Here is a 23258-nt window from a genome sequence, read left to right on the forward strand (position 1 = left end):
GATGGTAGGTCTGCATTTGCTTTTCTTGTTCTAATAGTAATTAGGTTAATTCTTGACTGAAACTTGCTCCCAGATACAGCTCAAAGGATTTCTGGAGACTTACTGAATTTTGATTTTGTTCATTTGCAGGATTTCTGTTTCTTGTTGTCAACTCGTGCGGGTGGTCTAGGCGTGAACTTAGCAACAGCGGACACCGTCATCATTTTTGACAGTGACTGGAATCCCCAGAATGACCTGCAAGCACAGGCACGTGCTCACCGCATTGGCCAGAAAAACCAGGTCAGTCTATGGCTGGTGGTGGTTGAAGCTTTGCATCCCAATGCATTTGTTTATGGTTCATTTGTTGAAATGTTAACATGTGTTAACATTTTAGGTACTGAAGTACAGTCTCTGCTAGTCTAGCTGGGATGTCTTTAAGTACAGCAGTCCCTGCAATGTACGGCCCCCGGCGTGAGCGGACACCTGACATGTACGGACACATTTGCTCGGCACGGAGTGTTTTCCTTCTATATTTTCCCCCCCTTAAACGGACACCTGGAAAACGTGGACACGGACACTCATTTTCGGTCCCAACAGCAGGTCATACCTCCAATGTACGGACAGACCATCGTCAAATTTTCACCACAACAAAATCCATAACAGAGCAGTCCGGCTCTTGGTGCAAAGATCACAGCCGCAATGGCAGTGCACCTGTACCCATCAGGAGGGGGGGTAGTTTTGGTCAGGAGTGGAGTACATGCAAAGATGCCAACATGAAACTGCACTGTGCTCTTTATTCTTGTCTGTTGGACGTAAACAACAGAAACCACAGTCGATGAAGGTCCTCAGCGAAAGAGAGTGAAAAACCGGCCACAGTTCTCAGCATCGTGTGTCTGTGTGTAACCTCTTTCATTGACAAGATACTCTTGTTTCCCCTCAGCCTTGACCAGTGAGTCGGTTGCCTAATCTGTGAACCCTTCAGTTGTCTTGCTGTGTCAAAAGTTACGACACAGTCAACTGGTTTTGCTCTGAGTGAAGAGTTGGAGCTGACCTCTCTGGCCACAGCCCAACAGTACATGGCTGGAGGGAGTGAGAGAGAGAGGGAGGGGGGTGGGGGGGGGTGGAGGGGTAGCTGGCTAAACTCTGTGGGGTGTCCGGTGTCACTGCATGTCAGCAGGAAGAGCATTGGAGAGAAATAGAGAGGTGTACTCTTCCACACAATTTCCAAGCATCAGTTGTCACGGCTTGGGGTAGGCATTAGTGAGGGAGAGTGGGAGCTGTGTTATGTACAGTGTATTTTCGACTGAAGAGTGAAAAGTCACTGCCATGCCACATGATCGGCATGCAGTCAATAAAGCCAGGCAAGATGAAAATAAATTACATGATTATGACATGCAGCTCTATCTGCTGCTATTTATTCAAACTGGGTTTCAAGCCAATTCTTGCAAAGCATCTGCACACGCTCCTCTGTGCTGTGTTTGTGTGGCTGCTTTCGTATGTCAGTGCATGGTGAGTGTGTTCACTGCCTTGAGGATTTATTTTATCTCTTCTTTTCAACACTTTTCATACAAATCATTTTTACAGAACGTTTAAAGAAGTATTAGGAGTTTATTGTTTAGTAGCCACAAGAAGTGATTAGCATAGACTCAATCCTGTTGTTTGTGTGTCTCTGTGTGAGTGTATGGGGGAGGGGGTGGTGTGGTCACCCCTCCCGTGACCGGACACCTGCAATGTACGGACAGTTTTGCTATGGCCCAAGGGTGTCTGTTCATGAGAGGGACTGCTGTACTCTACCCTGTGTCTTTGCTAGGTAGTCAGGAGCCCTTTGCTCCATTTTGCATCTCTTTCTTTTCTTTGTCTTTACCACTCAGACGACATGTAGCAGTGTAGTATGTATCAGACTTCTGAGCAGCTTTTGAAGCTGTGAGTAAGGTCATCATATGTTGACAAGACTCAACTGTGCATGTCTTAAAATAGAATCATATTGTAAAGATGAGTACCCCTCCTGTAATTTGTTAAACTTACAAATTCATCCACATTTTGGAGGTCTGACGCAGGTTAATTTTGAATAGATTATTCTTGTGGTAGATTAGAGCACCCCGATCTTGAAGTGTGTAGGCTGTTCACCCAAAGATTTTGTGTGCTATTAGGTGTGTGTGTACCGCCTTGTCACGAAGAGCAGTGTGGAGGAGACAATCGTGGAGAGGGCCAAGCAGAAGATGGTGCTGGACCACCTGGTCATTCAGAGCATGGACACCACAGGTCGCACAGTGCTCAACAAGAGCGCTGCTCCATCCAGGTATGTACCTCCTTGTAGTGATTTACAAGCAGCTTTTCAAACCTACAGTCTCGTGTAACTACAGGTTGTTTGTCTTTCGGTCACCTGTGTCAGATGCTGCATTCAATAATTGCATTTCTTTTGTCCTGAGGTTATTAGCTTAGCAGCTGGCTAAAGGGATTTGATTAGGTTGATGAGTCTATGTCAAAACTAAGTCTATATCAGCCGCTATGATTTCTTTTTGCATTCAGAAGAGTAATGTATACTGGGAGAAGAGTAATGGATAGAGTGACACCCCTACCCCCACCCCCATTGGGAAAAGTTGAGGGTGAAAAAAGTAGATGAAAAACATGGGTCACAATTTCATTGAAAAAAAAGATGATGGCATAAAAAAAGTACTTTTAGGATAGGAAGATGTGCTCTATATCCCAACACCCGATCCTGCTGACACAATAAAATCGATACAAAGCTTGTAGTTTGGAAGAGTAAGTTGAAGAGCATGTTTGCCGTGTTGTTGTTGCAGCACCCCCTTCAACAAAGATGAATTGGCAGCCATCCTCAGGTTTGGGGCTGAAGAGCTCTTCAAGCAGGAGGATGGGGAGGAGGAGGATCCTCAGGTTGACATTGACGAGATCCTCAAGTACGCCGAGACGCATGAGACGGAAACCTCCCATGCAGGAGACGAGCTGCTGTCGCAGTTCAAGGTGGTCAGCTTTGACAACTTGGAAGAGGACACCAACGATGTAACCATGGACGAAAGCCCAGGTAGGTTTGAAGAAGGCTGAAACATTCTCGACAGAGTGTGTGTTGTAGTACAGTAGGGTAGGTTTGCAGAAAGAATGAAAAAACACTGCCTAGTGTATGTACAAACGTTTGTTTTCAGCTGGCCTCTTTCACAGGGACATTGCTAGAATTTGTTTTCTTTAATATATTTGCTGAAATGGCCTTAAACGTTTAGATAACTTTCCAAAAGTTTTAGGCAGTCATTGTCTCCTTCCTCCCACAAATAAAAAAGTTTGGAAGATCTGCAAAAATAATAGTAAAAGTTTGGCAATTTGAATGATGTTTCATTGACGCCTGGCTGCATCCCTGCTTCGTTTGTCCGTTAATCTTTTAAATTATTCCTGTCAAGAAAGGACACACACGGTGGAAGGACACTTTGTGCTGGTTCTAGGGTAGTATGGTGTGAGTGGTATCATTGTCTCATCACATGTTGATAGTAATGTAATAATTGACTGGACTGTTACAGAAGACGGCAAGCAGTGGGAGGACATCATTCCAGAGAGTCTGCGAGAAAAGGCAGAGGAAGAAGAGAGGCAGCAGCAGCTGCTGGACCTGCACCTCCCCCCACGCAGCAGGAAAACCATTAAACAGGTACTGTAGTGGAGTGAATTTCCTATTTCCTTGCCCTAAGATTGCTGCATTTCTGAAGTCAAACATGTACTGTGGTGTTAGATTCCCATATTTGTTTGCCCTAAGATTTCTGAAGTCAAACAGGTGCTACAGGTCTAAATTTTCCTGTATTGCTTGCTCTTTGATTTCGGTATTTCTAAAGTTAAAACATGTACTATGGTAGGTAGATTTCCACAATTGTTTATCCTCGGATTTCATTACTTCTGAAGTAAAAACAGGCACTTTAGTGGTAGATATCTATATTTGTATGTCCTTATTTTATTTTATTATTTCTTTACACTGTGCCTTCTGCCTTCCCCTTCAGTTTTAATTTTGTTCCTCTATTCAGTCTGCTGGTTTGATGCCATTACTATAACCCAAATCGGTCAGTATCTTCCTGAAAGGAAGAAAAACATTTTTCTGAAGAATCTGAATGAGGTTGCCATGTCAACCTGCACCGTTTTTACCATGTCATGTCATTAACGCTTGCGCAAATTACATATAAACAGAGGTTATTGTTTGAGCTTCCTTCCTGTAACTTAAATGTATGCTTTACTTCCAGCTTCAGTTGGATTATGACTCTGACCGCGACAAGAAGTCCAGGCGGAAGAAAGACCAGGACAATGACAGCGATGCGTCAAATGAAGAGGAAGATGATGATGATGATGACAGGCCGAAGAGGCGAGGACGGCCCCGAAATTCTGTGAGAGAGAAGATACGCGGGTTCACTGACTCTGAGTTGCGTCGATTCATCAAGAGCTACAAGAAGTTTGCCAAGCCTCTCACAAGGTGAGTGTACATTACAAACAGTAGTTGTCATTTGCTGAAATAGCCAAAACTTGATTTCCTTCATTCCTTCCAACCCCCCCCCCCCCCCCCCCCCCATAATAAAATCAATGATTTGTTTCATTTTAATCATTTTTGTTCACCCCAAGTGAATTATATAGAGACAATGATGTGATTAAAAAAAAAAGTGTGTTCTTCTTTCCACCTTTGTTCACAACAGTGAATTATTTAGAAACAGTGTTGTTTTTGAAAAGTGTGTGCTTCTCTTCTGTAAGTTTATTCACGCCAGTGAATTATTAGGAGGCCATGTTGGTCTAACCAAGTACTTGCTTGCCTTTCTGCAGGCTGGACTCCATAGCGATAGACGCAGAACTGCAGGAAAAATCTGAGGCTGACCTCAAGCACCTGGCTGAAGTTCTGCAGAGAAATGTGGATGAGTCAATGGCAGAGTATGCGCAGAAGATCAAAGAGGATCCTACTTTTGATGGTGAGTTTTTTTCACAATTGAAATGGCTGGGATTGTTGTAAAAAATGTGTGCTCTCAGTAAAGAGCTTTTGTCATCTTAGTACTTATAGTTTTTGACATGACGTAAGCTGTGTGAAGGCTTCCAGCAGAAATGAGCGTTGACAAATTTGAAAGAATGGAAGGTACAGACTTGGTTGGACCTACTAATATGACAAAGGTGGCACTTCTCACAGATAATAGTGCCTGCACAATTCGACAACTTTTGTTTGAAAAAAAAAAATGCCAGCTTTTATCAGTTTAAAAATGTGCAAGCTGAACACTGATCTTTGATGAACTTAAAAAACTATATGAGAAAGGTTGCATGGTATGGTTTATTTTGAAGGGCCTATGACTGTAGCATGGTGTTTCTGTCATTTGAAATGTGTGACGTTTACTTGAACTGTTGATGCATGTGGTGTGCAGGCAAAAAGACGCACCGAGGACCGACCTTCAAGCTGTCCAGTGTGATGGTCAATGCACAGGCCATTACCAAGGCTCAGGGGGACCTGGAACCTCTCCTCGAAGCCGTACCTGCTGACAGGGAACAACGAAAAAAGTAGGTGCAAGAGTTTACTATGTGATTTTTAAAATTATTTATTGGCAGTCAGATTAACTTTGATTAAAAGGATTGCACGAGCACAAGATGATTTGACAATATTTCAAGAAGTACAAATAGGCTGTGATTATAGAGAATTGTAATTGTAGTAAAGCAAATAAAGACAAGACAGCAGTGGTAAAGAAAATCAGGACTGTCAAGGTCTGTCTTCTCTGTTGATTAATAATCAGGTCCACAAGTAAAGTGTCTGTGGATTTGCTGTTCTGAAAATGTAAAGGACCATATGTTATTTGCTTTGATTGTTTTAGATGTTTTCTCATGAATGAGGTGATCAGATATTTCTCATTCTGGTGGTGATGTGGAAAACATATTTCTGTACACTGAATAGTGTGCATTCATTATATTTGCAATTAAACATACATGTTTTCCAGGTACCAGCTGACATGCTATGTGAAAAAGGTTCACTGGGATTGCCCCTGGGAAGTGTCAGATGACAGCAACTTGCTCAAGGGAATTTACGAATATGGCATGGGGTCGTGGGAAGCCATCAAGATGGACACAGACCTCAAGCTCCATGACAAGGTAAAACACTATCACCACTCTCCCAAATATACTGTCCTTAGAACCTGGTTTGACTTTCAGGCATCACACTATGATTCCAAACTGTCAGCAATGTATGTTCAGTTTAGGGCTTGTAGCATTTTCAGTTTTGGACATACTGCAGCCCTAGCACCCCAGCATACAAAACTGTGCCAAGTTGCTGAGAAATCCCTTAAAAGCATTCTTGCCTTGTTTGATGCATTATCTCCTGCTTAACGAGTTCCTTGTTATGTTGACCAACAGGTCATGCCAGATCTGGAAAACAAAAAGCCTCAGGCCAAGCATCTTCAGACGCGAGCGGAATATCTTCTCAAGATTCTGCGCAAGCAGGCAGAGTTTAAAGCCATACCGGTATGTGACAATCCTCAACGGCATACGGTGAGATATCGTAGACTTGTAGATTTATGCTTGCTGGTTGATGTTTTTAATGCTTTGTATTGTACTTTTAATTGGTTCAGCGGCGTTTACTTCACTGTGAGAATGAAATATTTTTCTTGTGTTCCCATGTCTCTTCACTCACTCACTCTTTGTGGTTGGGCAGAAATCCTCCGGGAAAGGGAAGGGGAAGCGGAAACCCAAGTCGCGCGCAGAAATCATCGAGAACGACAACTCCAGCGGGTCGGAAGACCTCCACAGCAAAGATGAAACCAACGACAGTGTGAGCATGGACACATCTCGCTCGAAAAAACAGTCAACGGTGGAGGATGGAGAGAAGGAGAAGCACGACGATTCTGAAATCAGCGACCTGGAGGTGGACGAGGAGGCGGAAGGCAAGAAGAAGGGCAAGAAGAGCAAGCCCCGGGCCAAGAAAGACAAGAAGGATAAAAAGAACGACAAAGCCGAGGGGGCTAAGACTGAGGATGGTGCCAAGAAAGAGGAGGGCAAGAAAAAGAAAGATAAAAAGAAGGTGAGGCAATATAACACCACCCCCACCCCCTGAACCATCCAACCCAAAACACCCTGAATCCATACTTCATGTGATGGCTTAATTGGTATGAATGCTTATGATCACAGTTTAGCTCAACATTTCAAATTACAAGGTTTGTAGTTAGACTCTCTTTGATGTCTCGGTAATTATGGCAGGGTTTTCTTGGTTTTGACAATCTTGATTGTATATGATCACAGTTTAGCTGCAAAGTTCCAAAGTGTTATGGTAGAAGAAACAATATAAGCAGGGTTTGTAGTTCCAGTCTTAAAATGGTGGCAACATTTTCTTGGGTTTGCAGAGCTGCCAACTGTTACACTTTCAGTGTAGCCTGCCACGTTTTAAGACAAATTGCTAGGCTTAGAATTGCAGGGTTTAGGTTGGGAAAAAAAGACTATGGGAAATTTGTCCCCCTCAACCAAATTCTGATGGGACATTACATAGTCAAAGGCAAAACGCACAAACCAGGCTGGGCGGTCAGGAAATGCTTTTGTCAAAAGATGCAAAATAGTGCTATTTGGTACCATATGATGATATGAGAATTTGCCAGTGTATCAGGTTGGTGTGTGTTTGTGTGTGTGTGTGTGTGGGTTTGCGTTTCGATCGATATCGCTTCTGTTGACAGTTTCCACAGAGGTAAACGCGCAAGCGCAGATAGTTTACAGGATTGCTTGATTACTAATGAATTGGATGTTAAAAGCCAATCACAGCACATTTAAAGAACTCGCAAGTTGCTCGGCTTGGCACTCGTTTTTTCATTCCGAACACTGTACTCCCGTGAAAAGTGTGCATGGGGTGGCGCAGTGGTATGTAATCTCAGTGCGCCCTTTGACGCACTGAAGGGAATTCCTATGGGACATTTTGAGATGTTATGTGCCAATGGCACAAGGCGCACTAGTAAATGAAACCCTGGAATTGCTACGCTCGAACAGATAATCACAAACATGCTCTTTCTTGTGAGTCGTGGTACTCATTTCTGATTCTCATTTCATGTAGTGGTCAGAATTTGTGTTATAAAGCATGGTCCACTCTGAAAAGTGACATTGCAGACATTCTATAGGCCATTGTGGGTTTGTTCTGTATAAGCTTGTTAAAAATGTATATATTCTTGAACAAAATAGCCTTAAATGTAAACCGGCACGGTTGGCCTAGTGGTAAGGCGTCCGCCCCGTGATCGGGAGGTCGTGGGTTCGAACCCCGGCCGGGTCATACCTAAGACTTTAAAATTGGCAATCTAGTGGCTGCTCCGCCTGGCGTCTGGCATTATGGGGTTAGTGCTAGGACTGGTTGGTCCGGTGTCAGAATAATGTGACTGGGTGTGCTGCGACTTCTGTCTTGTGTGTGGCGCACGTTAAATGTCAAAGCAGCACCACCCTGATATGGCCCTTCGTGGTCGGCTGGGCGTTAAGCAAACAAACAAACAAAAGCCTTAAATGTGGATGTGTGAATAAATGTAGGACTGCTACACTAAAACACCATTTGCTGAGCTGGGAAAAACAGAAGCAAATTGCTACACTTGAGGTTTCACAAGGGTTGGCATGGTTTTGACAATCCTGCATGTGTGTGATAATAGTGTGGCTGCATATTTCCAAAGTGTTCTGGTATAAGTTACAAGATATGAGCTGGGTTTGTAGTTCCAGGCTTAGAAATGGTGGCATATTTTTCTTGGTTTTGAAAATCCTGATTAAATTACATATCTTTACCCAACTCACATATATAGCAATTTACCCTAGTTCAGTGCTGGTAACGCTGTACGCGTCCCCTTGGTAACAAGGGTGACCACTCTAAAAAAGAGTGACACACAACAATAATAGTATCCCTGACGACCACATACGGGTTCGTCTTCCGTATGCGCGCGCATAAGCCGCCATGTGTATCTTCCAAACTCAGCGTTCATAGAAGTTGGTCGCTGTGATCGTACGCTCCGGCTGTTTTCAGCTTTTGTCCTTTGTCTTCGGACTTTGGGCTCTCCCCTTGGTATCTTGCTTCGCCTTTGTCTTTGCCTATCCTGTGGGGTGAGATCTTTCTTGTTTATTGGAAACTTTGGCGACATTTTCGTCGCAGTTTGGACTTGTAAAATTTTTTCATAGGAAAATTTTTTGTGAGTCGTTTTGTGTGATGGCCGATAGCGGCAAGAAGAAGCTTGGTCCTAAACAGGTAACTGCTGAGGCTTCTACCCCTAAGAAAGCTGCTAAGAAGGCCAAACACTCTGGACAAGCCGTTGTTTCGGTCCTTGAACCATTGTCTAAGAAATGTATGGATGTTGTTGTAGATTTGCCGGTGACTTCCATTTTACCGCCAAGGTCGGACAATGTTGTTCATGCCTCCAAGACAGTGGCGGCTACGGCCGTACCCGCTAGTTCGGGCTTCGCTGCTTTTGTCACTTAGTTCGCAGGTTTCGTCATTGGCGGAGGAAATCTCTTCTACAAGGGCGGAGTTACGCTCTCTTCCTTCTGGCGTGGCGGACTCTGCCTCTCTGGCGAGGGTTAGGCCTTCCCCGTCAGCTTCGGCTACGGTTACGAGAGCAGACGTTCAGGCGGAGCAAGGCGCTGACGAGCGTCACGTTCGTTCGCTGGGCTTCTCCTCTCCGGATGTGTCTGACGGATTTACAGGTATGTTGGCTCCGCGAGTAACCGGGTTTTCCGGCCAAAGCGGAGGGCGTGGTCAGGAGGAAGTACCCCTATCCTTTGGGAAGGGGGAAAGTTCTGATATCCGGGCTGGCCACTCTCGCACTTGCGTTCGGTCAGTTCGGGGTAGGGACCCTGACCAGCGAAAGGAAGATCTGTTGCTCCCCGCCTTATCAAAAGATTTTGGCCTGGGCGTGCAGCTTCCTCTTCCGGCCTTCGGGCAGGATGTTGTCGGTCAAGCTGACTTCCGGTCTGACTATGGCAGTCACTCTGGGGGTCAGTTTCCGGATTGCGAGGTTGAGCATGAAGGAGAGACTGACAAAGGTGCTTCCAGCGTTGGGGAAGACACCGAGTTCCGGTTGCCGTTTAAGCTGTCTAGCGCAGTTGCGCTTGCGGCGGAAACGGCAGTCAAGTACTTTGCGGAGGGGGTGGTTGAGAAGAGAACTCAGTTCGCTCCACCTCCTTCTGCTTTGAGCGATTTCCGGGTTGTTCAGGAGGAGAAGTGCCCCTTCCGTTTCCGGGAATCGCCATCAGTTGCATTTGAGATGGCAAGGGTATTAAAGAGGTCGAACCCCCATCCTGGGGTGTTTAGTCCGACGGTGCCCTTGCTTACGCATCATGGTGAGGCTCCTGAAGCTGCTAAGCCTTGGCTAGCGCAAGCTGATTGGCAAGTGCCTTCCGCTTCCGGCTTCAGGAACTTCAAGCTTCTCTCGCAGCCGGTCAGCTTGGTCGATGCTTATGCCCTTCCGTCTTCAGTTCTTCCGGTTACACCGGAACTGGCGGCTTTGAGGGAAGACGGCTACAGTAAGGATAGGCCAGTACCTTATACTGAGTCTTCTCTGATGGGCTTGGAGGAGACAGGAAGATCGCTTTTGGAACTTTCTTCGGTGTCTGGGTCTCTTCAAAGATCTTTGTCCAGATCTATTGCGACGTCTCTCGATCCTTTCGAGTTTCGATATGACGCCTCGTCCACTGATGTCACTACCCTTTTGGCCACTTTGGCAAGGGTATCACAAGAACAGATGAGGATTTCAGCTAGACTGTACACTCATGCAGTTCAGGCTCGGAGGTCAGCTTTCTTGTCGGGGTCTCGGATCAGGGACAAGGCAACGATTGAGAGCCTGAAGGTTTCTCCGTTTACGGAGGGGTCTCTTCTGGGTCAGCCGTCTTTGGACGCTTTGCAGAAGGAGACACAGGATGCGAGGGATTTAGCCATCGCTCGTATTGCGCACCATGGGTTTCAGAAACCTCCGAACAAGCCTCAGACTCAGAGCAAGCCTCAGTCGTCGTCTTCGGGCGGTGGCAAGGTGCAGAGTCAGTCCTCTTCTTTTAGGGGTAGGGGCCGCGGTGCTCCTTCCCAGAAGAAAGGACCTTCTTTCGGCGGTTCTCGGGGGTCGGGGCGCAAGCCCCACCCCCAATGATGCCCTCCCGAACCACACATCCCGGTAACCCCCACACTTGTGGTGGCGGGTGGCCCCTCCAGGGCCCTCACTTCCTGGCTACGGCTGGTAGACAGCAAGTGGGTTTTAGGGGTGGTGCGTTCGGGATTCCGGCTTCTCTGGTCAGAGGGGAAGGCGCCTCTCACCAGGATACCTCCGCCTTTCAGATTCCCAAGAGACCTGGAGGCAAAGTCTGCTATTCAGGGGGAAGTGGCTTCTCTTCTTCTGAAGGGAGCGATAGAGGAAGTCAAGGATTTGAATACTCCGGGGTTTTACGGCAGGCTGTTTGTGGTGCCAAAGGCCTCGGGGGCTTGGGGACCGGTGCTAGATCTCTCGCCGCTGAACAAATATCTGCGGGTCGTGAGGTTCACAATGGAGACCCCTGCCTCGGTGAGAGAGGCACTCAGACCAGGGGACTGGGCCACGTCTGTGGATCTAACAGACGCTTATTTCCATGTCCTTATAAATGTGGCGGACAGGAAATGGTTACGCTTCCGGTGGGGGGACAGGGCCTTTCAGTTCCGAGCTCTCCCTTTCGGCCTCTCTCTCTCCCCCTGGATCTTCACCATGATCGTTCGTCAGCTCTGCTCTCTGGTGAGGAAAGAAGGGGTTCGCCTCAGGGCTTACCTGGACGACTGGCTGATCTTACATCAAGACAAAGAGCTTTGCAGGAGTCATACTCAAGGAGTTCTCTCTCGGGCTGCTCAGCTTGGTTTTTCGGTCAATCTGACTAAGTCGGAACTGGAACCATCCCAAGCCTTCACGTACCTTGGGATGGAGTTCGATACTCTGGAATGGTTGGTTCGCCCATCTTCGAAAAGAGTGGGAAAACTGCAGTCGCAGATCCGGTCTCTTTATGGGAAAGATCAGGCCAGCGTTCGGGAATTGACCTCAGTGCTAGGTCCGATGCAATGGCAACTCTGATTCCCTTGGGCAGGGTACACAACAGGGCCTTTCCAGGCTGCCCTGCAGGCTCGGTGGGACCAGGCCTCACAGGGATGGAATATGCAGATAAGTCTGGGGGACTGGTTCCTTCTCTCTACCCAAGTCTGGCTGCTGCCGTGGGTGTCGCAGGGTGTTCCGATCGTTCCTCCTCCTCCGGAGAACGATCTGTTTACAGATGCCTCCCTCACGGGATGGGGAGCGCACCTTGCAGAGCACACGGTGTCGGGGGTCTGGGACTCGTCTCAGGCTGCCTGGCACATCAACGCACTAGAGTTGGAGGCTGTGTCGCTGGGCCTTCAGGCTTTTCTGCCCTTCTTGGCGAACAGTCACGTCAGGTTGCACACGGACAACATGACAGTGGCAGCGTACGTGAATCGTCAAGGGGGGACTCGGTCGCTCAGCTTGTCGGAGAGGGTATGTCGCATGCTTCTCTGGTGCAGCTCTCGGGGCATTCACCTGTCGGCAATTTACCTGAAGGGCAGTCGGAACGTTCTGGCAGATTCTCTGAGCAGGGGAGACAAGGTGATTCATTCAGAATGGACTTTGTCTCATCAGGCCCTTCACCGGTTGTGGATGCAGGTGGAGAAGCCCTTTGTAGATCTGTTTGCAACAAGGTTCTCTGCGAGACTTCCCCTGTTTGTGTCTCCCTTCCCAGATCCTCTCGCGTGGGGAGTAAACGCTCTGGAGATGGACTGGTCAGGCCTGACGGCATATGCTTTCCCTCCCTTCTGCCTGCTCGGCAAGGTAGTGAGGAAGATAGACCTGGAGAGGCCAGCGCTGGTCCTGGTCGCCCCGCTGTGGCCCAGCCAGCACTGGTTTCCGGACTTGCTCCGGTTGGCGGTCCGTCCTCCGATTCCTCTCGCCGAAAGAAGAGGAGAACTTGTTCAGCCACGCTCAGGCATCCCGCACGAAAATCCGCAGGGGTTACGACTTCACGTTTTGGTTTTTGGTTCTGCGTTTCCTGGCCTCGGAGCAGTTTGAGCCTCTTCGGCTAGCCAGTCTGGCTAATGTGACGCGCAAAGCTTTGTTTTTGGTTCTTGCTACGTCTAGAAGGGGTAGTGAGGTGCATGCGTTGTCTGGTCTGTCAAAGGATATCTCGATGGAGAAAGATGGTTCTATTTCTTTGAAATTTAGGCCTGATTTTTTAGCGAAAAATCAGAAACCTGGACAGTTGTCTCCTTTGATTCGTATTCCCCCCTTGAGCAAGATCCTTGCTCCTGGAGACCCTGATGTATATAATTGTCCTGTTAGAGCCCTTAGCAGTTACCTGTCACGGACTCAGCAGATTCGATCAGAAACTCAGAAACTTTTGTTTATCTCACTCAACACGGTGCGGTGTAAGGACGTTTCGAAAGTCACGTTAGTGGGTTTCCACCGTGATAAGACAAGCATATGGCTGGTGGCAGAGCCAGTCTGGTGATGTCAGGGCAGTCTTGCCCCTTACTGCTGCCAGGTCTCATGAGGCAAGAGCTTGGGCATCTTCCCTTGCGGTGCTTCGGTCTGGTCGCTTGTCAGAAGTCCTGGAGTTGGCCTTTTGGCGATCTGAGGATGTCTTTATCAGTTTTTACCTCAGAGACATTGCTGCTTTGAGACAGGATGGCAGTTCTGCGTTGCCTGCTCTGGTAGCAGCAGGACAGATTCTCTCTTCCTGATTTGGTGAGTACCCGCCACCTATAGTAACAATCTGCTATATGTGAGTTGGGTAAAGATATGTAATTTAATCCAAAATTTTAATAATAAATTTTCATTTAATTAATATACTTACCCAACTCACATTGTTGAGGCCCGCCCTCCTCCCCGCTGTGGGGTGGGTTTCTAAAAAAGATGTGAGTTGGGCTTCGTTTGGAATGATACAAATGGCGGCTTATGCGCGCGCATACGGAAGACGGACCCGGATGTGGTCGTCAGGGATACCATTATTGTTGTGTGTCACTCTTTTTTAGAGTGGTCACCCTTGTTACCAAGGGGACGCGTACAGCGTTACCAGCACTGAACTAGGGTTAATTGCTATATGTGAGTTGGGTAAGTATATTAATTAAATGAAAATTTATTATTAAAATTTTGGAATGTATGTGATCACAGTTAAAGCTGCAAATTTCGAAAGTGTATGTTGCAAGTTACACACAATCAGTTAGTTTTGTAGTTGCCCTCTTGTTGGTGAATTTATTAGCAATATTTTCTTGGTTTTGACAACTCTGAATGTATATGATTATAGTTAAGCTCAACATTTCAAATGTGTTTGTACAAGGTATCATCAGCTCAGTTTGATGTTCTTCTTTCTTTCATTTTTAAAACATGTCATATTTGATTGTTTTTGATGGTCCTGTATAATGTTGTGTTTTGTATGTTGTGACAGAAGGTGGACGGGCCCATGCACTTCACAGCATCGTCAGCACCCATCTCCATTGCCACTGAGGAAAGTGCAATGAAGTCGGATACCGACCCAAAGATTTTTGCTGAGGTATTGCACTGCTCAGAATTATCAGTCTTGTGATCGTGAAAATGTTTGTTTGTTTGTTTGCATGCTTTTGCATACAAAAGTTAGTGATATGATGTAGATTTGTAAAAGTTTGAATTGCACAAGTGAGATTGCAGTTTCTAATATTCTTCAAAGAATTGAGACTTGAAAGGAAGGATAATAGACTCTACCAGACGGCGGCAGCTAGGGTTGTAAACTGCTTTACAAACGGGTTTAAGAATTGAAGAAAAAGATAACAAAAACAGCAGCTAAAGAAAAATGTCTGAGTTAGTTAAAATGTAAGAAGATATTTATTGTGAAAAGGCCGATATTTTCTTACATTTGCAGGAAGAAATTGATCCAGGAAACACAGACCAGTAGGGCTTAGTACTTGTCAGTTTTGTTTCTGGTATTTGTAGATATCACCCAGTTGCTTATCACTTATTACCAGATAACCCAATTGCTAGAGGACCATCCTCAGATAAAGCAAACGCAGTTGATGTTTACACAGAGCAATCTGAAATGAAATTGACCTCTGTCCACGTTTCAGTGCAAGGAGAAGATGCGTCCAGTAAAGAAATCCCTGAAGCAGCTTGACAAGGCTAGAGACGGGCCTGATGAGAAGACCGTGCTGAGTGTCCTGCGACAGTGCCTGCTGCACATCGGCGACCACATCACCAAGTGTCTCTCCTCCATGTCCGACCCCGAACAGATCAAGTTCTGGAGATCGTAAGTTGTAGATTGAGGCAACAGCTTCTAGTTTTTGGTATGTGGGATTGTTGAGCCTGGGGCATTTGGGGGATTGTTGAGCCTGGGGCAGGTTGGGGATTGTTGAGCCTGGGGCAGGTGGGGGATTGTTGGACTAAGTGTTTTGATTTCTTTTTGCAGATTACGTTATTTCATGACTGGAGTATAACAGTATTGTGTTTCAAAGGTCGTCCTTTGACAGGTTATGTTTGGGCAGTTGTCTCGCCAGCTCCTTGGTACGTCAAGTCATCCTGTGCTTGTGGTGGGCCTGATATTGATTATTGTAAAATAAAGTTAACTTTCAAGACTACTCACAGTTGTTGACTTTTCTTTGACAAAGATATCTACTGTATTTGCTGCATTCCCAGTGTTGTCACTTGTGCTTATTTTTAATTTGAATATTAAATTACATATTCTTACTCCAATTCTCATAAATGCATTGACTTCAGTCTCACATGCTAGATGTCGAAAAACCACTCAAATTACCTGCCCTTAGAAGGGTGGTAACCAAGCTAAAAAGAGACGCCATAGCCGTTGCTATGTACTGACCTTGCACGGTTACCCATAACACCCTGCGCACCACGTGAGCGCCAGCATCCGGAATAATCATTCGAGACTTTCGACAGCACACGGTGGACGTGTCGACTTTTGTCACTCACTTTTGGCCTTCGCATGCCGGCTTGTCCGTGAGACTAGCTGTTTCTTGTGGGTCTACCTGTCCATCTACCTTTTGGTGAGATCTTTCTGTTTTTGTTTGGTTGATAGCTTTTTGTTTTGAACAGGCACGCAGAATTTTTCGTTCTGGGTGACTGTTTTTCATCGGTGTTAAAATGGCCGACAACAAAGCTAAACTTAGCGCGAGACTGGAAGGAGACAAGGCTCTTAGCCCGGTTAAGAAAGCTAAACCTAAGAGTAAACCTAAGAACGTGGATTTGCCTATCATGCGAGTCCAAGATCCGTCGAATAGCACTTCTTTTGATGTTCGTATCCCTCCAAGGGCGGTTTCAGGTCCTCCTCAGCTCGCTTCCCCTGATGGGGTTAATCAGCCTGGGCCTTCAGCCTTAGGCTCCTTAAAGTCTGAATTGTTTGAATTTATTTCGCAGCGGTTCGCGTCCCGTTCTGGGGTCCCTCCTCTGCCACCGGCGGTAGGGGATCCTTCCTCCCTAGCTCGGCTGGGGTTGTCGTCGTCTGCGACTTCGACTGATGGTGGGGGTGGCCGCGAGGCCATTCCTTCTTCGCACTGGCCTAGTGCACCTGACCTGTTCGGTTCAACCCTCTCTGCCTCTGGTAGTGCGGCGGTTGCTCTGGAACACTCTCTCTGAAAGGAGAGGGGGTCTGCCCCCTGTCTGTCTCTTTCCGCTCACCTTGCTTTTAGCACTGCTGAGTCGGGAAGTCAGCCCTCTCACCTTTTGGGAGAGGGAGAGGGGGGGCATGGTAAGTCGCAGCCTGGGTTTGTTCCCACTCTGCCTCATTGGGGGCAGGGGGCTGTGTCAGCGGCCCACCCTTTCCCGCCCTCGGGGCGGGATTGGGTGGGGGCTGGTGTAGTGACCCACTCTTTCCCACCCTACAGGCAGGATCGGGTGGGCGCTGTCGGACTGGCGTCTCAGTCTGTACCGCTATTGTCCTCTGCTAGCAGCCGCCCTCCTCCCCAGTTGGGGTGGTGGGGCTATAGGACTACAGCAAGTTGACGGGTGGGGGCGGCCGTTTACGGTCACGTCTCACACTCCGTCTTTCCCCTCGCAGGGGTTGTTTGCTGCAGCGACAGGCCACCTCCGTCCTCATGCGGGGTGCGGGGTAGCTCAAGCTGGCCAGACCGGTTTTGTCGGCTGGGGCCAAGCTCCCGCACAGCAGTCGGGGAACAATGGGCCTGACGCGGCTTTGTTCTGCGCCCCCCTCCTCCCTCCTTCTCGGCAGGGCGCTGTGCCGGCTGTCGACTCTTCTTCCCCTTTGGGGCAAGGGGGTGGTGGTGGTTGGCAAGCGGGGTCAGAGCACGCTTTTGATTCTCCTGTCTCCCCTCCTTTGTGTGGTGACACATTGGATGGTGGGGACTCGAATTCTTCTGTGGAAGAAGAGGAGTTTGTAGCCTTGCCTATTGGGTTTAGACAAGCTATGAGGAGAGCGGCTTCAGTGGCAGTGAATTATTTCCCGGAGGGGGTGGTGGATTCAGGCCAGGGTGTCTCTTTACCCCCTTCTGCTGCGGACGATTTTCGGCCCTCGCCGGATGAATCACAATCGTTTCGATTTGTGGAATCTCCGGCCGTGGCTTATCACATGTCGCAACTGTTGGCTCGGCCGGCTCCTCAGGGGAGCGGTCTTTTGCCTACTCCCTTTCCTTTGTTGCATGCGCATGGTCCAGCGCCTCCTTCTGCTAGCCCATGGCTGGCTTCGAGCGCACAGTCCACTTCTTTTTCTCCGTTAGTGCAGAAAAAGTTGGACTGGAGTGTGAAGTCTAGGAACTTTGTTCAGACTTTTGTTTTGCCAAGGGCGACATTTCCGATTCCGCCTGAGTTGGTTGCTTTGTTGCCAAAACAACCCTCCGCAAAGGAGGGAGTTTCGTTCTCGCAACGAGCGGTTGCAGCTTCTTTTGAGCCTTTTAGGCTCAGAGAGGATGCCTCAGCCAGTGACATCTCCACACTGCTTGCTGCTCTGGGGATGGTGAACTCGGAGAGGATGAGCATGTCAGCAAAGCTGTATGCTCATGCTGTCTTTTCCCGGCGTGATCTGCGTCTCTCTCAAGCAGGTTTCTCACACCAGTCTACGGTGGACTCGCTTCGTTCCTCTCCTTTCGTTGAGGGCTCTCTTCTTGGGAGAGTGGCCCTTGACGCAAGGCAGCAGGAAGTTCAGGAGGCTAAAGACAGACATCTTGTGGGATTTTCCTTTAAAATCCCAAAGAAGTCTGTCTTCTCAGCCTTTCAGGAGCAAGAAGCAGCACAGCTCCTCTCACCCTAAAGAACAAGGGGATAAGGAGGCACCGTCTAAGGGTGCTCCTTATCCGAAGAAATCTTTGTTTGGAAAGGGAAGTGGGGGGGGGGGGGGGGCGCGAAAGCCCTCCCCCCATTGAAACGCTCCCGATCACATCACCCCTGTACCCCCCACTCTTGTTGTGGCAGGGGGGCCCTCCAGGGCTCTATCTGCTTGGCAGGCGTTAGTGCACAGCCAGTGGATAGTGCGGGTGGTGCGATCGGGATTCCGGCTTTTGTGGGAGGAAGAAAAGGCTCCCTTGACCAGGGATCCTCCTCCCTTTCGTTTCCCGGCCAGTCAGGAGGCCAGGACTGTCATAAAGACAGAGATCATTTCTCTTTTGGCCAAGAAGGCAATAGAGGAGATTGTCGATCTTGCCTCTCCCGGGTTCTACGGACGGCTGTTCGTAGTCCCCAAGGCTTCAGGCCGCTGGAGACCTGTTCTCGATCTTTCATTGCTGAACAAGTTTCTTCGGAAGATCAAGTTTCGAATGGAAACCCCGGCTTCGGTCAGGGAGATTGGGTGACCTCGGTGGATTTAACAGATGCTTACTTTCACATCCTTATGCATCAAGCAGACAGGAAGTGGCTCCGTTTCCGCTGGGGTCATCAGATTTTTCAGTTCAGGGCTCTGCCCTTTGGACTTTCTCTGGCGCCATGGGTGTTTACGATGGTGATCAGGCAGTTGTCTGCTCTGATCAGGCAGAGAGGAATACGGTTGGGGACGTACCTCGACGACTGGTTGATCTTGAATCACACAGGTTGTGTTGGACCAGGCTTTGGTCCTGGGGTTCTCAGTGAATCAAGCAAAGTCGGAGTTAACTCCTTCGCAAAGGTTTGTTTACCTTGGAATGGCGTTCGACACTGTCTCTTGGACGGTTCATCCTACGCAGGAGAGAATTCAGAGACTTCACGCTCTTATCTCGGCTGTGTTGAGCAGACAGCAGGCGTCTGTGAGGGTGCTTGCCTCGATTCTAGGTCAGATGGAATCGATGGCGAAGTTGGTTCCCTTAGAAAGAGTGTACAAGAGGCCTTTTCAGGCTGCTCTCAGGTCTCTTTGGGATCCGGCCTCTCAGGTTTGGGACAAGAGTGTCCCCGTCCAGGGATGGCTCAGTCACAAGACGCGTCGGTGGCTGGATTTGGATTGGACCTCTCAGGGGGTTCCCATAGCGCTGCCCCCTCCGTACTTAGCCCTCTTTACAGATGCGTCTATGGCCGGATGGGGAGCTCACATCGGTGGTCACACGGTCTCGGGTTGGTGGCCTCAGTCGCAGCTCCTTTGGCATATCAATCGCCTGGAGTTGGAGGCAGTAGCCCTCAGTCTGCGCGCCTTTCTCCCTCTGGTGGTGGGCAGGCATGTCAGGTTGCATACCGACAATACCACTGTGGCTGCCTATGTCATCAAACAGGGAGGAGCTCGGTCCTTTTCCCTGTCAGACAGAGCCTGCGCACCAGATCATATCACACACAGGGCTCTCCGGCGCCTGTGGGCTCAGGTGGAAAAGCCTATGATCGATCTGTTTGCAACCAGGTTCTCCAGGAGGCTTCCGATTTTTGTGTCCCCCTTTCCGGACACGGAGGCTTGGCGAAGCAATGCAATGGAGTTCTCGTGGGTAGGCCTTTAGGCCTACGCGTTCCCCCCCCCCCCCCCCCCCTTTTCCTCTGCTCAGCAGAGTGGTGCGGAAAGCCGAGCTGGAACGTCCAGATCTTCGCAGCATTGGTTTCCAGATCTGCTGCTGCTGGCCAAAGGTCCTCCGATTCCTCTAAACCTGGTGTGGGGAGAGCTCGTTCAGCCAAGAACAGGCATTCCGCACAACGCCCCGCAGGCCCTTTGCCTACACGGCTGGAGGTTGTGAGGACGGAGCTACGTAAATCTGGCGCTTCGGATTTGACACTGGATTTAGTCCATAAAGCGCATAGGTCTTCCACTTCCTCAGTCTATGCCTCGCATTGGTCTGCCTGGGCCACGTGGTGTAGAGAGTCTGGGGTCAACGCCTTGGCTCCTCGCTCTCTCCAGGTTGCGAATCACCTCTCTTTCTTGTCCGCACCTGGCAGCTCGGCCTCTTCTTTGAGAGTCAGGTGGTCAGCGATATCTGCTACTTTGAGGCAGATAGGCAGATCTATTAATGTCAATGGGGTGATCGCTAGTGTGATTAAAGGGGCCGCTCTCCAAGAGGTGAAGAGATGGACCCCTGTCCCTGCTTGGGACTTGTTTTTGGTTTTGGATTTCTTGCGTTCTTCGGCATTTGAGCCTTTACAGGCTGCCAGCTTGATGAATTTAACACGCAAGACTTTGTTCCTTCTTCTCCTGGCCACTGCTCGTAGGGGCAGTGAAATTCATGCCCTTTCGGGGTTGCCAGAGGATATCGCGTTTGAGCATGATAGTTCGGTGTCACTGCATTTTCGGCCTGGCTTCCTGGCTAAAAATCAGAAGCCAGGCCAAGCTCCGCCAGTGATTCAAGTCCCCCCTCTTGGGACTATTCTTGCCCCGGGTGATCCTGATTTAGCCAACTGCCCGGTTAGAGCCTTGAGATCCTACCTCTCTCGCACTCAGTCGATTAGAGCCAAAAGTCAGAAACTCTTGTTTAATATCTCTGAACACAAAGCGTGATAAAGATATTTCAAAATTGACACTCACAAGATGGGTTGCGACTCTCATTCGGCAAGCATATGAGTGGTGGCTTGCTCAAGAAGGGGGGGGGGGAGGGGGGGCTCAGTCCTTCCTCTGTCCTCGGCTCGGGTCCATGAGTCCAGAGCGTGGGCTTCCTCTATCGCCGTTTTGCGTTCTGGTCGCCTAGGCGAAGTTTTGCAAACGGCCTACTAGAGATCAGATGATGTGTTCATCAGTTTTTATCTTCGGGATATCTCCTGCACTCGGCTTGACGGCTCCAGTTCGTTGCCGGCCTTGGTTGCTGCAGGGCAGGTTCTTTCAAGGACATAAGTAAGTTCCCTCCATCTTTAGGAGGAATCTGCATTTATGAGAATTGGAGTAAGAATATGTAATTTAATGGAAAATTTCTAAGTAAATTTTCATTTGATTAATATACTTACCCAATTCTCATAGTTAATACCCTCCCATCCATCCCCGCTACCTTATATCCTTGGGGTGTTTGAGTAGTCTCGAATGATTATTTCGGATGCTGGCGCTCACGTGGTGCGCAGGGTGTTATGGGTAACCGAGCAAGGTCAGTACATAGCAACGGCTCTGGCGTCTCTTTTTAGCTTGGTTACCACCCTTCTAAGGGCAGGTAATTTGAGTGTTTTTTTTACATCTAGCATGTGAGACTGAAGTCAATGCATTTATGAGAATTGGGTAAGTATATTAATCAAAAGAAAATGTACTTAGAAATTTTCCATTAAGATTGGTTCTCCTATCTTTTACAGACAACTGTGGATGTTTGTGTCCAACTTTACTGACCTGGATCATGACAAGTTACGCAAACTCTACAAGAAAACTGCCAACAAGCGGAAGGAAGCAGAAGATAAAACAGAGGTAAGATGAAATTTCTTTTACTTGGTGACCTTCATGTCAACAGCAGCCAAAGTATTATGAAGTTGTCTGTGCAGCTGTCAGAAATGGTGGTTGGTGTCATAATGTAAGATTGTTTAGGTGAGAGATTGAAAGGCTGAGCTTTTGCTGATCTGCAGACCTCTTGGATGACTTGGATTTACTGCTTACCAAGGGTGAAGTAAATGGAAAAGGAATAGCCATGGCTGTTGTTTTTTATTCCATTGGCTAGTGGTAGTGGTGATGGTGGTTCCTTCTGTTTTTTTAGTTATTTTGTTGTTGCTTGAACACTTGACAAAAAATGGTGATGATTCAAACAGTAGTTCATGGATTGGTGAATAGAGTTTGTTTGTATTTTGTGTGTAAAAGAAAGTGGTATGTGGTTGGTGGTGAAAAAAAATGGTTGTGGCCTGATATCCATGGGGTCAGATCTTTCATCAGGTTGGAAGAGCTGACGCATAGACTTGTGGTGGTGAAAAATGTGTCTGTTTTTAGCTGTTTCTGTTGGACAAAAAATGTGTCTTGTGCTTGCCTTGTGATGTCTCTGCAGTGGACCCGATAAAGATCTAACTAGCATGCGCTTTGCACACATTTGTTTGAATTCAGGTGGGAAATGCTATGGCTTGTCTCGTATTTGTGTTTCAGATATTGCTTTGGATTGTTTTTCATGTTAGTGCGTTTCACTGAAAAGGGGATGTAAGCTAATGGTCTTGCCAGCTTTTATTTCTGGATGTGTGTGTAATTTTTCTCTTGAATCTTGTTGTTTTGTCTCACATGCTGACACCTGAGTTGCTGTATAAAATCTGCTTCATGATTGTGATGGTGGTTTGCATCATCTTTAAAGCTTTTGACACTGCCGTTTTTCTATTTACACTCTTTTTGAGTCGGCCATTTGATTTGCAGTTATTAAATTCATGGGTAGATCCAATTTGTGATGTTTTCTCGTATTGACTGCATGTGTGTGTGTTGTGTGTGTCATCCTCAGCCCAATCATAGTGATAGCCAGAGTCGAGACAGTACATCCCATGGCAACAAGCGTTCAGCGGACAAGCGAGACTCATCATCACACAACCACCAGGCGAAGAAATCTCGGCGAGAGGAAAGGCATCGAGACGGGTGAGCTCTCCACTAACCTCCCCATTCCCCAAGTCCCCCCCCCCTGCCCTTCCTTTTCTTTTGTTTTTCTTCTTTCTCCGTTTTTCTTTAATCTGTTTTTATGTTGCATGCGTGAGAAGTTTCTTTGACTTTCTTTGCAAGTGCGTTGTGTGTCGGCTCTGAACAGCTTCATAATGATGATTGAACACTTTTCTGGTGAACACTGGGTCTTAATCTTTTTGTCTCGTTAGATATCGATCAGGTGAAAATCATTGCCATCAAACCGGTTCATTAGGGCACATAAGGAAAAACCAAAACTTAAACAACCCACATTGCTTATGTTTTGAGAAATTTGAATTAATCATCAAGCTTCTGTCTAGTCTCCCGAGGAAGAAAGAAAGGCCGTGTTTGAATTTGGGAGATGTGATTTACACGTTGCGAAGATGGATTTTCCACGA

General features: G+C 47.7%; 1 protein-coding gene across 7 annotated transcripts in view; it reads left to right on the top strand.

The window, feature by feature from the left end:
• Window positions 1-23258, top strand: part of LOC138975351 (chromodomain-helicase-DNA-binding protein 1-like) — a 72305-nt gene that overhangs the window by 31738 nt on the left and 17309 nt on the right. For 6 of the 7 annotated variants that reach the window (XM_070348057.1, XM_070348015.1, XM_070348051.1 and 3 more), the window contains 14 exons: window positions 130-279; window positions 2130-2278; window positions 2781-3022; window positions 3507-3631; window positions 4212-4438; window positions 4780-4922; window positions 5364-5496; window positions 5928-6078; window positions 6340-6474; window positions 6638-7003; window positions 14389-14493; window positions 15041-15219; window positions 21582-21690; window positions 22691-22821. In XM_070348057.1, coding sequence (XP_070204158.1) covers window positions 130-279; window positions 2130-2278; window positions 2781-3022; window positions 3507-3631; window positions 4212-4438; window positions 4780-4922; window positions 5364-5496; window positions 5928-6078; window positions 6340-6474; window positions 6638-7003; window positions 14389-14493; window positions 15041-15219; window positions 21582-21690; window positions 22691-22821 — 2345 coding nt within the window. The remainder of the gene's footprint in view (window positions 1-129; window positions 280-2129; window positions 2279-2780; window positions 3023-3506; window positions 3632-4211; window positions 4439-4779; window positions 4923-5363; window positions 5497-5927; window positions 6079-6339; window positions 6475-6637; window positions 7004-14388; window positions 14494-15040; window positions 15220-21581; window positions 21691-22690; window positions 22822-23258) is intronic. The other variant, XM_070348043.1, reaches the window with a different exon arrangement.

This window comes from Littorina saxatilis, linkage group LG1 (assembly GCF_037325665.1).
Source record: "Littorina saxatilis isolate snail1 linkage group LG1, US_GU_Lsax_2.0, whole genome shotgun sequence".
Lineage (NCBI taxonomy): Eukaryota > Metazoa > Mollusca > Gastropoda > Littorinimorpha > Littorinidae > Littorina > Littorina saxatilis.